At 30.8% G+C, this 13495-nt stretch overlaps 3 protein-coding genes across 5 annotated transcripts in view; 1 reads left to right on the top strand and 2 right to left on the bottom strand.

The window, feature by feature from the left end:
• Window positions 1–13495, top strand: part of LOC145314214 (uncharacterized) — a 444769-nt gene that overhangs the window by 365606 nt on the left and 65668 nt on the right. The window lies entirely within an intron of this gene.
• Window positions 975–7587, bottom strand: LOC145314211 (uncharacterized). Of its 3 annotated transcripts, none has more exons than XM_080154042.1 (7): window positions 7456–7587; window positions 7208–7253; window positions 6226–6341; window positions 5509–5595; window positions 4700–4758; window positions 3562–3656; window positions 975–2677 (listed from the first exon to the last, which is right to left on the bottom strand). In XM_080154042.1, exons 1-6 carry the CDS (start codon window positions 7522–7524, stop codon window positions 3575–3577), a joined length of 459 nt encoding a protein of 152 aa, XP_080010168.1. In that variant the 5' UTR covers window positions 7525–7587; the 3' UTR covers window positions 975–2677; window positions 3562–3574. The 3 variants fall into 3 exon arrangements, with proteins under 3 accessions (XP_080010168.1, XP_080010167.1, XP_080010169.1); XM_080154041.1 differs by having other exon boundaries at window positions 3598–3656; XM_080154043.1 differs by having other exon boundaries at window positions 2465–2677; window positions 3558–3656.
• Window positions 7649–13495, bottom strand: gdl (gonadal protein gdl). The gene is made up of 7 exons (XM_080154040.1): window positions 13440–13495; window positions 12174–12264; window positions 11889–11962; window positions 11459–11554; window positions 8675–8726; window positions 8206–8311; window positions 7649–7854 (listed from the first exon to the last, which is right to left on the bottom strand). The coding sequence occupies exons 1-7, from the start codon at window positions 13490–13492 to the stop codon at window positions 7835–7837; spliced, it is 492 nt and encodes a 163-aa protein (XP_080010166.1). The 5' UTR covers window positions 13493–13495; the 3' UTR covers window positions 7649–7834.

Genomic DNA, 13495 nt, shown 5'->3' with positions numbered 1-13495 from the left:
AAACATTTTAGACAAAAAAAATCAGCAAATTGTATTTTTACACAGGAAGTCATATACGTCAAATTGCTAATTTTGCATCAATCGTATGGACATAGAGTGGCTACAATAATCTTCAAGGAAAATATGAATAAACCAACATTACCAAAAGTTTTGATAAAGGGAACAAGGATAAAGATTTACATAGGTAATAACAAAATAACCAGAAGAATTAACTTGATTTTCATGTTTGTGTAAATTATTTTATTCACTTTATATTAAAGTTCTTAAATAAAAAACCTTTAATGCAACTTTGTTTAACATAGGAAAAAAAGCCCAAATGTTTTAATTGTCTAGAGAAATAGGTATATCATGAATAAATCAATCGGCGAGATGCACGAATTTTTTGGCTTTCATTGGTTGCTTCTTAAATATACTTAATTTAAACATTTAAAAATATTTTTAAAAATAATTTAAATAATACTTTTAGTTTGCCTGCTTTCACTTTATGAAATTTTTCACACAATACCCTGCATAACAACCTACCTTTACATAAGATTTAATATTCATAACTAGGGTTGGCAATCCGGATCCGAAATCCGCCCAATTTTGGAATCCGAATCCGGAATCCGTTTTTAATGGCGGATTCCGGATTCTTATTTGGTAGGCTAAAATTAGCGTCTTGAGTTTTTTCATTCAACTCCTCCTCTTTGAAGGCAAAGATTTTCATCATTATATATAATATCTTTTAAAATGTGGTTCGATTCTCGGAAGTGAATTATAGAGAACACCAAGAACATTGATATTTAGGACATATGTAGCACTTAATTTTAAAAATTTGTTTAAAAATCCTTTTAAAATGTTTCTAAAATCCGGAATCCGAATCAGCCAAAAATAAGAATCCGGAATCCGCCACTTTTTTTGACGGATTCTTTAAGAATCCGGAATCCGGCCCAAAAATTCGACGGATTGCCATCACTATTCATAACATTTTCAAATTCTGAAATATTTTATGTATAAACAAAGATGTACTAGCTAGGTAAATTTATTAACAATTTATTTATTTATAAAATATATTTTCTTCTTATTATTTAGTTAAAAGCTTTCAAAATTGTGATATAAATGCATTTGGCTAAATAAATTTTAGTTTCAAAAAAATTGACAAATATTAATTTTATCTGGTTCTTTAAACAATCACTTAGGTTGGTAACAAAGCGAAGCTATTCTATAACTAGGTTATTCTTAAAAGGCTGCTGAAAAGACTACCAACTGTAACAATTAACGAGGGATGAACTTTTTGAGCAGTAAAGAAAGGGAATGCTTAATAACTTTTGAAGTTATTGGAATGGATGAACCTCAAAAGACTTTCTGCAAATCAAATAACCTTCGCTCCATAAATTTGAAAGCAACCCCTCCGTTATTCGGGGCCCAAGAACATCCCACATTTATTGCATTAATTAGCTGAACCAATCAATCTTAAACAATCTTAAGTATCATCTTGCTTAATTAAAAAAATAATACATATTATCAAATACATATAAATAACAATCTAATGTTAAAACGTACAAATATTAAAATTTTTGTGTACAATTCTACTGATGTTAATTATCACATTCACATATACAATTAATGATCTCAGATCTTTATATCAACAGTAATGGATTAAGTCAGAAATGCAACGGATAGGCTTAATCGATAACTTTAAGGTTTACCTACTGACAGCCTAACTGCCCGAGACGTTAGCACAACATAAAAATCGACATAACAAGGTCTTAAAATAATCTGTATTAGCTAAAGGATTGTATCGCGCGGATAGAGAAAAGGCGCGTAAATTTTTTGTCTTAATTTTTTGCAAACACTTTTAATTTTACTTATTTGAAATTATGTGCTAGAAGCAATGTTTTAATGATGTTCAAGCGTGGGCTATGATGTCCCATTTGCCCGTTCACAACCTATAAAGTTATTGAAAACAATTATCCTACGTATTTCTTATTTTCTATGAAATATTTCAACTAATTTCAAAAAATAAATATTACATCACATAATATTACTTGATACAAGGCAATGCGGTTTCGAGATTATACAAGAAAAAGGCAAGAAAAGATATGTTAAGAGTTTGCAATCATCAAAATCTTACTGCAAAGAATGTCTCGTGCAAAAACAATCAAATTTCATTGGTATTTTCAAATGTGCTAAACATAGTAATCATGTCTAAATATAAATTCTCAATGGTATAAATAATACATATTCTTAGTTATAAAATCAGATCTCAAAGACATCACAGTGATAGGTAAAATCACATTAATTAAAAAAGAGGGTCATTTTTCGCGTATTTTCTGCAAAGGTATGTGAAACCGTTTAGTCAAATGCGCTTATCAAGTCAAATTGTTCTTAATTGTAACTATGTTATATAACACATTTGGTCATAATTGAAACAGTTTGACCTTTTACAAACAACTTTATAGAAAATATGTGAAAATTGGCCTCCTTTCTTTACAAAAAATGTTAAACATTAATATTTAAATCAGTAAATTGGACGGATAAGTGATATCAACATTGTGTCACTTCCATTGCCGACATCTCTAGGTGCATAATAAATTAATAGATTGCATAGTAGTAATTTTCTTGAGAAATTGGTGTGGAAATTTTTCTTCTTTAGTGAAAGCTCTTTGTTAGATTGTCCCATAACCTCCATGATTATCTAAAAATAAAAACTATTAAAGTTAAAAATAGATTTTCTTCATAAAAATTAAGAAAATACCTAATGAAATGACTTTTAAAATTAAAAGATACGTTTATGCATTAGTACATAAATAAAGATAAGTAAATTTTAACCAAATATGGATTCCAAGTATTTTCAAAATAAAAAAAAAACATCCACATAAATAATAAATACAAAAAAATAAAACTAACGCACTTATTTTAACTTACTTCCTTTTTTTAGGGGGATAGTTGCATGAAGTGCATCTCAGAAAAATGATTTCAAGCATAAGGTACAAGTATACTATCAAACATATCTAATTTTGAATTACAATAAATAACAAACAATAACCTAAACATCACTAAATTAGTAGTCATTGCTGTTTTTGTTAAAATAAGCCAGCTATATAAATTGCATATATCACAAGAATGCGATTTTCAAGTCTTGATATTTTGTTTAATTCATGGTATAAAAAACGAAATTCTTTGAAATATATGCCCAATAAATGTAGTTTAAACCATTGAACAGGAAAAAATATGCAGTTCACCAAATTCAAGTTTTAATGCATTTCGTGCAACTATCGATTTAAAAGAAAATAAATTAAAAAGTTCCCTGGAAATTTTCATAAATATTAAACTCATAAACTAACCCACCTTACACCCTACAAATGTTATCACTTAACCTAACTTTATTCTTTAGTGCACTGTTTGAGTTGCATAACAAGCTTAACCTAGCCTAACAAATTCAATGATTATGATGTTAGACCAGTGCAATCAAGTATAGGTGCAAATCAGAGTTGTACACATCCATAACCATGTAAAAAAAACCTCCACCCTTTCCTCCTATCAACCACCACCCGGCCCCTACAAATAAACTTAACCTACTATTTTGTCAAAATTAAAAACGTTCAGGTCCCGCACCGGGTTCTAAGTTTTCAACTGAAGAGGACGTTGCCATGGTCACTATAGTCCCGCCAGTCCTGAAATAAAGACAAGCGGTCAAAACGGTCATGAAAATCCCTTTATTTCAAGACATATTTACATTAATAATGGAATTAATCATGTTATTATACTTCTTTATCCTAATAAACATGACTAAAAGCACCAAAAACAAAATCTATGGCAAATTTATATTTTAGTTATTTTAATACTTATAAAAATTTGAATTTGGTAACTTATAAATATTTGGTGAGAAGAAAATATAATCGCCATAATCATGGAATAGAATTATGTCACCAATTTTTTAATCAATTTAATTTTCAAAACCAGTCAAATGATTAGGTATGACCTTAAAAATTATTTATCAGCCGATTTAATTTTTAAAACTAGTCCATTGATTATGACCTTAAAAATTATTTGTCAGCCGATATAAAGGTCACAAATAACTGAGATACATGATTTTTTCTTCAGGATTAGGAGAGAAAAAATCTTATATTAGATTAACAAAGAAAAAGAAAAAAATATCCACTAAATTTTTTTAAAATTCTATCAGCAACATGACTAGAGTACCTACCTATTTAGATTATTTACATATAGGTATAAAACACGACTTTTAAAATCAAATAGGTTTATTTTTATATAAATTTTTCGAAACGGAAGTATATCAAATATATAATAATTGAAAATATTTCTGAAAACACTTCAAATAGAAAATAATAGAAACAAAAATACATAAATGAAAACTAAAATTAAATTAAACAAGGATGAATGAAGACATACAGTAGCGAAGCAATGAATTTTTTAATGAACTACAAAACAGTTGAACAAACTGACGGACAAGGTAAGTTTTAGAGATCGTAATAGGTTCCTAATGCATATTTTAGATGCCATAGTCATTAGGCAGCCGAATACCAATATATGTCTATTTAAAATCGCATTTGCTAGGAAAAAATAACGTACAGAACAAGTTATAGAATAGCTACTATTTATTAATTAGGGATATAAATACCGATAGGTATTTATCTTAAAATGCAGTCAAAATTAAGTTTTCTGAAAGAAAATATTGCAAGCTAAATTGTCTTACCTCCAAGTAATAACAAGATCTATTACAAGTGCAATCAAAAGACCAATGTTAAGAATAACCTAAAATAAAAAAAAATACATTTAATGTCTTCATCGCTCGTTTTCTAATCTGAAATTCAAATATCTTCAACTAAAGGGACTATGCACGAACAAGATCAAGTGATTCTAAGCACCTTCCAGCAGTATTTCTAAATATATTTTTGGTGAATAAACTAGGGTTATGTTTAATAACGTTATATCGATCTTAAGAATCTAGTTTCATACCTAGTGGTTTTATATGAATAAAACTTTGAAATGTTAGACATTTTGTGACTAACAAAATATCATCAAATGTTTTGTTGAGGTCAAATGGCTATGACAGGAAAGTAAACTTTTTTGGTGAAAAATGTTAATTTAGAAAAGAGATAGTAAATTGTAATATTGTAAACAGTTTTATTATTGTACTTTTGTAATTTAACAAAACATTTGATGGTATTTCTTCAAAAAAATATTAATAGTTTTATTTATAGAAAACCATGGTGAAACCTAATTTTTTGTTTGATATAACGATATTAAACATAACACTAGTATTCACCACAAAAAAAACTTTTAGAATCACTGTAAGGTGCTTAGAATCACTTGCTCTTGTTTGTTCATAGTCCACTTTAGGAACATGAGCTATGTAGTATTTCAATTTGTTTATTACAAAAAAATTAAGGAAAAGATACACACTATTTACTTAATGTAGTTGAAAATATACCCCCCCCCCCCTACACATCAAAAAAAGCTTGAATGCAATTTGTTTATAATATTATTCAAAGAAATACTTACGTAAACAATACTGACAAAGAAGGTGATGAATTCAATAATAAGGCAGATAGCTGTCAACACAATCCATACCAACAGGTAGTACAATCTCTATACAAGATAAATACATCTTTAATAAAGAAAAACTGTCTTGGGCTGGTTTTATTTATCTTTATATAAATAAGGATGACATCATCCATAAATAGCGAATCGAAAAATTAGATATATCATGGATAAACTAACGGACAGAGTTGACTATAAAGAAGATGTTAAGTTCAAACCAAAAGAAAAAAAATATAGGTAGGTGCTACCTTTACGGATAGAAGGAGTCGCTACTAAATATTTAAAAAACCATGAATATTTTAAAAATCATGAAGTCTTTATAAAATACAAATTTTTGTCTTTAGGAGCCTAACCGACTGAATACGGGATAAAGTAAATATTAGCTGGATCTTTAAATCATTTTAATTCTGCGCGGGGTGATTTAGCGCACCACTAAAATGATTTAAAGATCCAGCTATTGTATTCATATGGCTGGATGCTCATAGGGAATCCTCACCAAAAATTTCAGCTGTCTATCTTACATATAGGCCGAGAAATCATATATCACGGACGGACAGACAAAGCGAATTAGGTATTGGGCAGCACTAAAAAAAGTCAGTAATCAAAAGGTACCTAATATTGAACTCATAAAGAAGTAGCTACGGCACTAATAATAGCTATAGGCTGATAAAAACTTACCAGTTTTCCAAAATATGGAATTTTGGCCTCTAGTATGTTTGTAAGATTTGTGAGTGCAGCAAATAGAAGGAGGCCAGTTATACAGAATACACTCCAGAATATAAATTGCTCAAACACTGAAAAAATAAAGGGATCTAAAGTGATAAGACAATGGCCGAAAAATTAATAAATATCCCCAATGATGATACACTAAATGAACCCTTCTGTAGATTATAATTAGTGGTTGAAACGTTTGGACACCAAATTAATGAACTAACCAATTAAAAATCGACTAAAGTCACTAAATAAGAAAACGTTATTATAAACATTGGGGATAAGTCACGTGTAATTAACAGCCAAATGTCCCCTTCCTCCCAGGAAAACATAACATTTTTGTAACGCCTTTAGAGGTGGAAGTGAAAAATAAATATTAGATTAAGGAAACGTAGATAATCACATGCAATCATGCTATATCTTTCTAAAATGATACAAGAAAAACTTTGAGTGTTAGACATACAAACACAAATTTCAGAGTATCTTCGCAGTAAAATAAGGGGAAAAGTACCAATAAATAAAAAAGAAAATTTTGAACAAATCATCATAGGTAGTTAATAGGTTAATAAGAATTGTACTTATTAAAATTGACATCATAATTTGATACTTTTAATTTAAAAATTAAAAGGAAACATAGTACTCTCCAATAATTGAGGTTATAACAAAATAAACAAATTGGAGTTTCTCTATACAAGGAAAATACGGTTCCAGGACAAACGCAGGAGTGTTAAAATTTTTTTTTAATTAAGTATTTCTATGCAGATTAGGTTAGGTCAAGATATGAATATACAAATAAGCCCCCCGCAGGGGTTAGGCAATAAAAAAACCAAAAAGAAAGTCTAAAAAAGGTTATGTTAGGTTAAGTGTATACACTCCTGAATTTGTTCACTCCAGCGTTTGTCCTAATACTGGAAAATACTACTAGGGAGTGTAGCTACTAGCAACCAACCTGCTCCTGTCACCAAAGAAATTATTCCACCAATTCCTCCTACAAGCTAAAAAGAACAAAAAATAACATATGGGATATAAAAACAAAAATAAAAAATTAACTTTTTGTTAACAGGTACAAATAGACATAAACATTAAATAATAGAATTTATTTCTCAAAATCAATCTAGTAATTGCAACTTTTTTTGTCTTATTTCCCATAGTTTTGGCTTTATTGATAAGAAATACAAATACTTCTAAAATACTTACAATCTGTGCCAACATGGCAATCCCCTTGAAAGATCTTAAATACCCAGGGTCCCATGCTAAACCTAACATTTTTTATTTCTGAAAATTTAACTTATATTTCAATTTTATCTCCTTACAAAATCGGTATTAGCTCTCGAACCGAAATGTGGACCGCAGAATCTTGCATTAACCCTGCAGGACTTTCCTAACCTTTACTTAACTTAAGTAGGGAAAAATTTAGTTTATGGTCCACTTTCAGGTTGGGGAATATTAACAACTTTTCAGGTTTCTAATATTTACAATTTGATATCACAGTTCGCAGAAAGCTATGTATGTACGTTGTACATATGAATTTAAGTATGTACTTCAGTTTTCATGAAAATTATGGTCATATTTTGTGTCATCTTTCGCCAAGTCTGATAATTTAGAAAAATGTTCTTTTTTAAGCATTTGTTTACTTTTGTTTAGCACTTGATACTAAGTACTTTGTTATCTTATGTGTTTAACCATGCTAAAGTTGAATAAATGTTATGTTATGTTATGGAAAATGCCTTTGTTATCAGCAAACATACTACGGAGTTTTCTGGGCCCAACAATAATCTAAGAATCAAATTATCTTATTATTTTTGTCTATCTCTTATAGAGTATTTTCATCTTTATTTTAAATGTTTGTGAATGACTTGCTTTTTCTGAAATATTAATGGACACATTTTGTTATATATACAATTTAAATGATAAATCAATCTAATAAAGAACATTCTTCATTCCTGAGTATAAAATCTAGAAGGTACATTTGAACTTGAATTTCAACAGGTTTAGTTGTTTCATAAAAACCAGGTACACCAGCCTTCTCCAGAGTAACCTGCTGGTCACGAACCTGATATTGTAAAAATTTAATCGGTTAAAATCAACTTTTCAATTCTTGTTATCCCTTTGGCCTTTATTCAGTTTATTTGAAATTATGCATTGTAAATTATAATAATCTTACTTGAACGATTAAATAATTCTAGAAATCGTAGTAACTCAATTTATACTTAAAAGATAACCAGTTTGGCAAAATAGAATCATTCTGTCTGTAGAATTTAATTCTGGAAAAAATTGATAATCACGACTTTTAGCCATAGCTTAACTTAGCACGACATGACAACTCTACAGCTACAAAGTCTGATTTAGTTTGATTTACTTTATAATAGATGCTGTAATCCTTAATTTTTATGATTGATTTAGGTATTTAACTTACCTTTTGATCTAATTGATTTACTAAGTTCATATCATGGTCCTTCATCAATTCCCTGAGAAAAAGGGAGTTATTTTTTCGCATATTTTCCGTAAAGTTGGATGTAAGCTTCCAGTCAAATACACTTATTAGTGTAGTATTTATCTGTTTAGAGGCTCAGAAACTCCTCCCTATCTACGCCTATGGATTCCCCCCTCTGGCTAAAGGCGAAGACTCGAACCTGCTACTTTCTTCAACGAGAAACAAAGAAACCTAGTTGTAGTTTATATTATTAAATTGGCTTAGTTTTCCTTTGAAATTTGTTTCTTCTTAAATTTAAAAGACCAATTTATTTAAGTATCAGACTAGAAAATTGTTATATATGTATTTGGCCACGTTAAAATAATTTAAGATAATTAAAGCAAAACTCCATCTTTTTTACACTGCGTGGTCAATCCTTAAAAAAAGGTAGATTCAATAAAAAGATTTGTTTGTTAACAATTTATATGTAAGAATCTTGTAATGTTAAATTGTAAATCCATTTGAATTTTAACAGTGAAAATGAAAGGCATATTATAATTTCAGAAGTTAAGCAAACCTATTAAAATGAAACTCCAAGTACTATTAGCTTATTGCAAGGTAAAAACATTTAAAATTCTACAATTAAATGAGAGAAAGACAGCCCATAAAATAATGAAAAGAAAACGGGGATAGGTATAAATAGAAATTTGAAATTCAGATGTTAACAAATTTCCAATCTCATGTGAGTTAATTTAAGGATTGACGGGAAACGGTTCTGTTGATATTGCAACCTGGGACGGCCGGGAAGCTGGACTTGTGGACTTGGACCTTCGTTGGCCTCAACTAGCCATTGAGGAGCTGCTTCAACCCACAGAATACTAGGTAACTAATTTGTTGTTGGAACAAATAAGAAAAATTAATAATCATGAAGAAAAGAAACTTGTACAAGGCATATTTCTCCTCCATGCTAATGATACTTTCCTTTTTAAGGATTGGACCCAGTATTCAAGACAAACTGGTGTAGCTAGAAACGGCTCCTGCTACAATTAAAGGTACGGTTCTTCAATATAACAACATATAAGTCTAAACAAAATTGCTCCAAGAAAGATTTGAAATTCATATATGCCCAATCCTTAAATAATTTTCCACTAAATTATTATCTGCTAGTCATCTTATGAAAGCCAATTTTTAGAACACTCTGTGGTGAAGAAAACTTGAACGCCGGCTTTGTTTGAAGAGGCTGGTTGAGGATCTCTGGTGTAACATCTGGGCCAAGTTGAACGTGGAGATAAAAACCTTGCGAAGTAAGTTTTATTCAAATAAGCTCAATTCTTAAAAAGTACTTGTTGACAATTCAAAATGACTCTTATATTCAAGTGATAAATGCCTAAGAATTTCAAAGTAGAAAGCCCAAACCTTAAGAAATTAAACATATTTATTGTAACTTTAAAAAATAAAGAAACTGTTGTGTTTTTTACTTATTGGTTTATTTTTCTTTCAGGTTTGTTTTAAACCGTTGTAAACGTGTATCAACAACTTCAGACTAAATCTAAAATGGGTCTGCCAGTTTTGGGCCAACAGAACAGACCCCACTGCCTACAATAACCTGGGTAGGACAATTAGGTTAAGCAGTACTTCATTTTGACCTAACACGTAGTATAATATGATGCATAAGGGGGGGGGGGGTTTGTACAGTTATAGGAAATGAAAATTCAGTATCAAATTTTGCCCTGGCCGTTTGGGCTTGTTTTTATAGTTATCAACCTAATTCTTTTTGTAAGCTCTCTTATATGATTGGATCTACCTGTAAAACTTTGAAAATTGAATTTTGGGACTTTCCTTCTAGGGGCTAGTGGGGCAAAAGACCCCCCAAACACAAAAATTTTAAGTTATAAGCTTATTTTTAAAGATATCGAGCTGATTTTTTAAATGGAAGCTATTATTGCAAAAATGAGTTGATTAGCCATCCCATATTTCATTTTTGCACTTTACCTCTAGGGGCTTGTAAGCTAAAAACTTATAAATTTTGTATTTGGGGGGGTTGTTTTACCCCAAAAGCCCCTAGAAGTAAAGTGCAAAAATGAAATATGGGGTAGCTATTCAACTCATCTATGTAATAAAAGGTTCCATTTAAAAAATCAGCTCGATATCTTTAAAAATAAGCTCCTAAGTTAAATTTTTAGTGTTTGGGCGGGTCTTTTGCCCCACTAGCCCCTAGAAGGAAAGTCCCAAAATTCAATTTTCAAAATTTTACAGGTAGATCAATTCATATAAGAGAGCTTACAAAAAGAATTAGGTTGATAACTATAAAAACAAGCCCAAACGGCCAGGGCAAAATTTGATACTGAATTTTCATTTCCTATAACTGTACAAACTCCCCCCCCCCCCCCTTAAGAACAGTTTGATCTAATAAGCGCATTTGACTGAAGGTTTGCACCTACTTTACGGAAAATACGCAAAAAAAGATCCCCCTTTGAAGTTTTTATTGAATTGGAAATATTCAAAAATCTAAATTACACATTTAAAAAGCACTGCAACAAATAAAATGATTTTAATAAAACACCAAATTTAAACACAGTAAAAATTTTGAACAAATATGCAATGCATAGATTCTGAATATGTTACGTTTAAAAACATACTAAATCACTTTCAATAGATTATTTCAGTTGCAAGCAACTTTGTGAGTAAAATAACTGCACAGAAGCTACGTACTGGCATTCTGTAGTTATAGTATGGAGTAGCTACGAATCTTTAACAAATCTTAAATTAAGACAAAGCAGTACTTACAAATGCTTTTCTTCCAATTCTTTTAAGTCAAACTGAGAACTTGATTTGGATTTTAATTCTTTTTTCTCCTCTTTCAGTTTCTGTACATAACTTTGCCTAAAAGAATAAGTATATTTGACAAGGAAAAATATGTCCAGAGGTGAATTCTTAAAAAACCTTTGCCCTTCTAAAATCAGTGAGGCAAACTAAAAATTTAGAGGGGATAATTTTGCCTCACTAAAATTTTAGTGGGGTAAAAGTTTTTTTTTAAGAATTAGCCTCAGGAGTAGAGAAATTATAATTTTCGGCCTTAATGTAAAATAAGCTGTTTTTGTCTTATTCAACAGGGGTGGTGTTGGCGTTGGCAATAATATTTTTATTTGTCAACTTAATTTAGTTGAAATGCACTAGTACTCATTATGTGCAATGAAAATAAATATACTAGGTATACCTATTTCTAAATAAATGCTTTTCAGTACCATGTTGAACTTCTTTCAAAGTCTTAACGATTTCAATAATTTGTCCCTAAAATAAAAATGAAGATTAACTACCTAACTTTCTAGCTAATTAAAACAAATCAATGATAAATATAATATTATGTTAAAACAATTAGCGATTTTTAATATTTGGTCTTAATTCATAACCACTAGTTTTTAATTTAATAGTTTCTCTCTGCTTCCGTATAATCTTTCATCTTAATATTGACTTGAATATGAACTGATTAAAATTACTGAACCTGTGCTAAACTGGAAGCTAATTCTGTTAGCAACTCATAGGGAACTCTTTGCTGATAATCTGACGGCAATTCTCGAGCCATACTTTTCAACCTAATGCAATAGTAATAATGGATTCATTATTATTTGGATGTTACTCCAGATTTTCATGTTCTCTAATAAGGTAAAACTACTCACAGCAAGTTAAAATAACGATATCATATCCCCCCCCCCCCCCCTCTTTATACATTATTACCCTGTCATGAAATCCACTTATATTTTTAATCCATTATAGAAATATACAGGGTGGGGCAAATAAGACCGGACAAACTTTAAACGGCCATAGCGCCAAAACTACTTGACCAATCAGGACGTTTGACCACACTATAAAAAGCTTAGGTAATGACCTTTTAGCACAAAAAAAATTTGGACGAAGATAGACGTGTACACCGAGCTGGCCGCGCATATGTTCAACAAGGCAGATTCCTGAAATGCGCAAAATCACATAACGTAGGGTCCGATAGGGAAGGAGTTGGAATCTTGACCCCAAATTTTGTGGGTGTCTTAGGCTCATTGAGACACACATTTTGCCGTGTTTAAATCCATTTTAGCTCAATCCTAGCCGAAATGAGATCGATTTTTCAAGATTTTGAGCCTTAAGAAATCACAAACAGTAGGGCCCGACAGGGAAGGAGTTGGAAATTTGACCCAAAATTTTTTGTGTGTCTTAAGCTCATCGAGACACGCATTTTGAGTACTTAAAGTCCACTGTAGCCCAAATGAGAGCAAAAACATGGATTTTGTCAATTTGGCGGTTACTCATGTTCCTAAGGAAATGTGGCCTCCTAGCAGCCCGATCTTAATTCAATGGACTTTTGGGCCTAGGGCTACTTTGAAGCATGCACCAATAGACGTGCCCATACCACAAAGGCCTCCCTAATTGCCACTATCAAGGGGAACTACGCCAGCTTGGACAGGTACATTTTGACCTGGACCTGCCGGCGGTTGAGGAGGCCGGTAGATGCGGTGATTGAGGCTGGCGGCGATTTTGTTGAATTATCTACTAGTCATATACCTATTTTGCTTGCCAGTTTTTAAAATTCAATAAAATCTTTAAAATTGACGATTTTATGTTTATTTGTTTAGAAGTTAGAATTTGTCCGGTCTTATTTGCCCCACCCTGTACATTATGAACATAGAAACTGCTCAAAAAAAAGCTTCGTTAGGATTATATAATTTGATAAATTCCTCAGTTCTCTTGAGGTGTAAATAAGTAGGGTTATTCTTACCTGCTAAATAACTTTCTAAATTTTTCCTCATATTCCACGTCTCTCTCCATCATAAA

The sequence above is a fragment of the Acartia tonsa genome, chromosome 3 (genome assembly GCF_053477335.1).
Source record: "Acartia tonsa isolate MP-2025a chromosome 3, ASM5347733v1, whole genome shotgun sequence".
Lineage (NCBI taxonomy): Eukaryota > Metazoa > Arthropoda > Copepoda > Calanoida > Acartiidae > Acartia > Acartia tonsa.
This window is presented reverse-complemented; position numbering and strand designations above follow the sequence as displayed.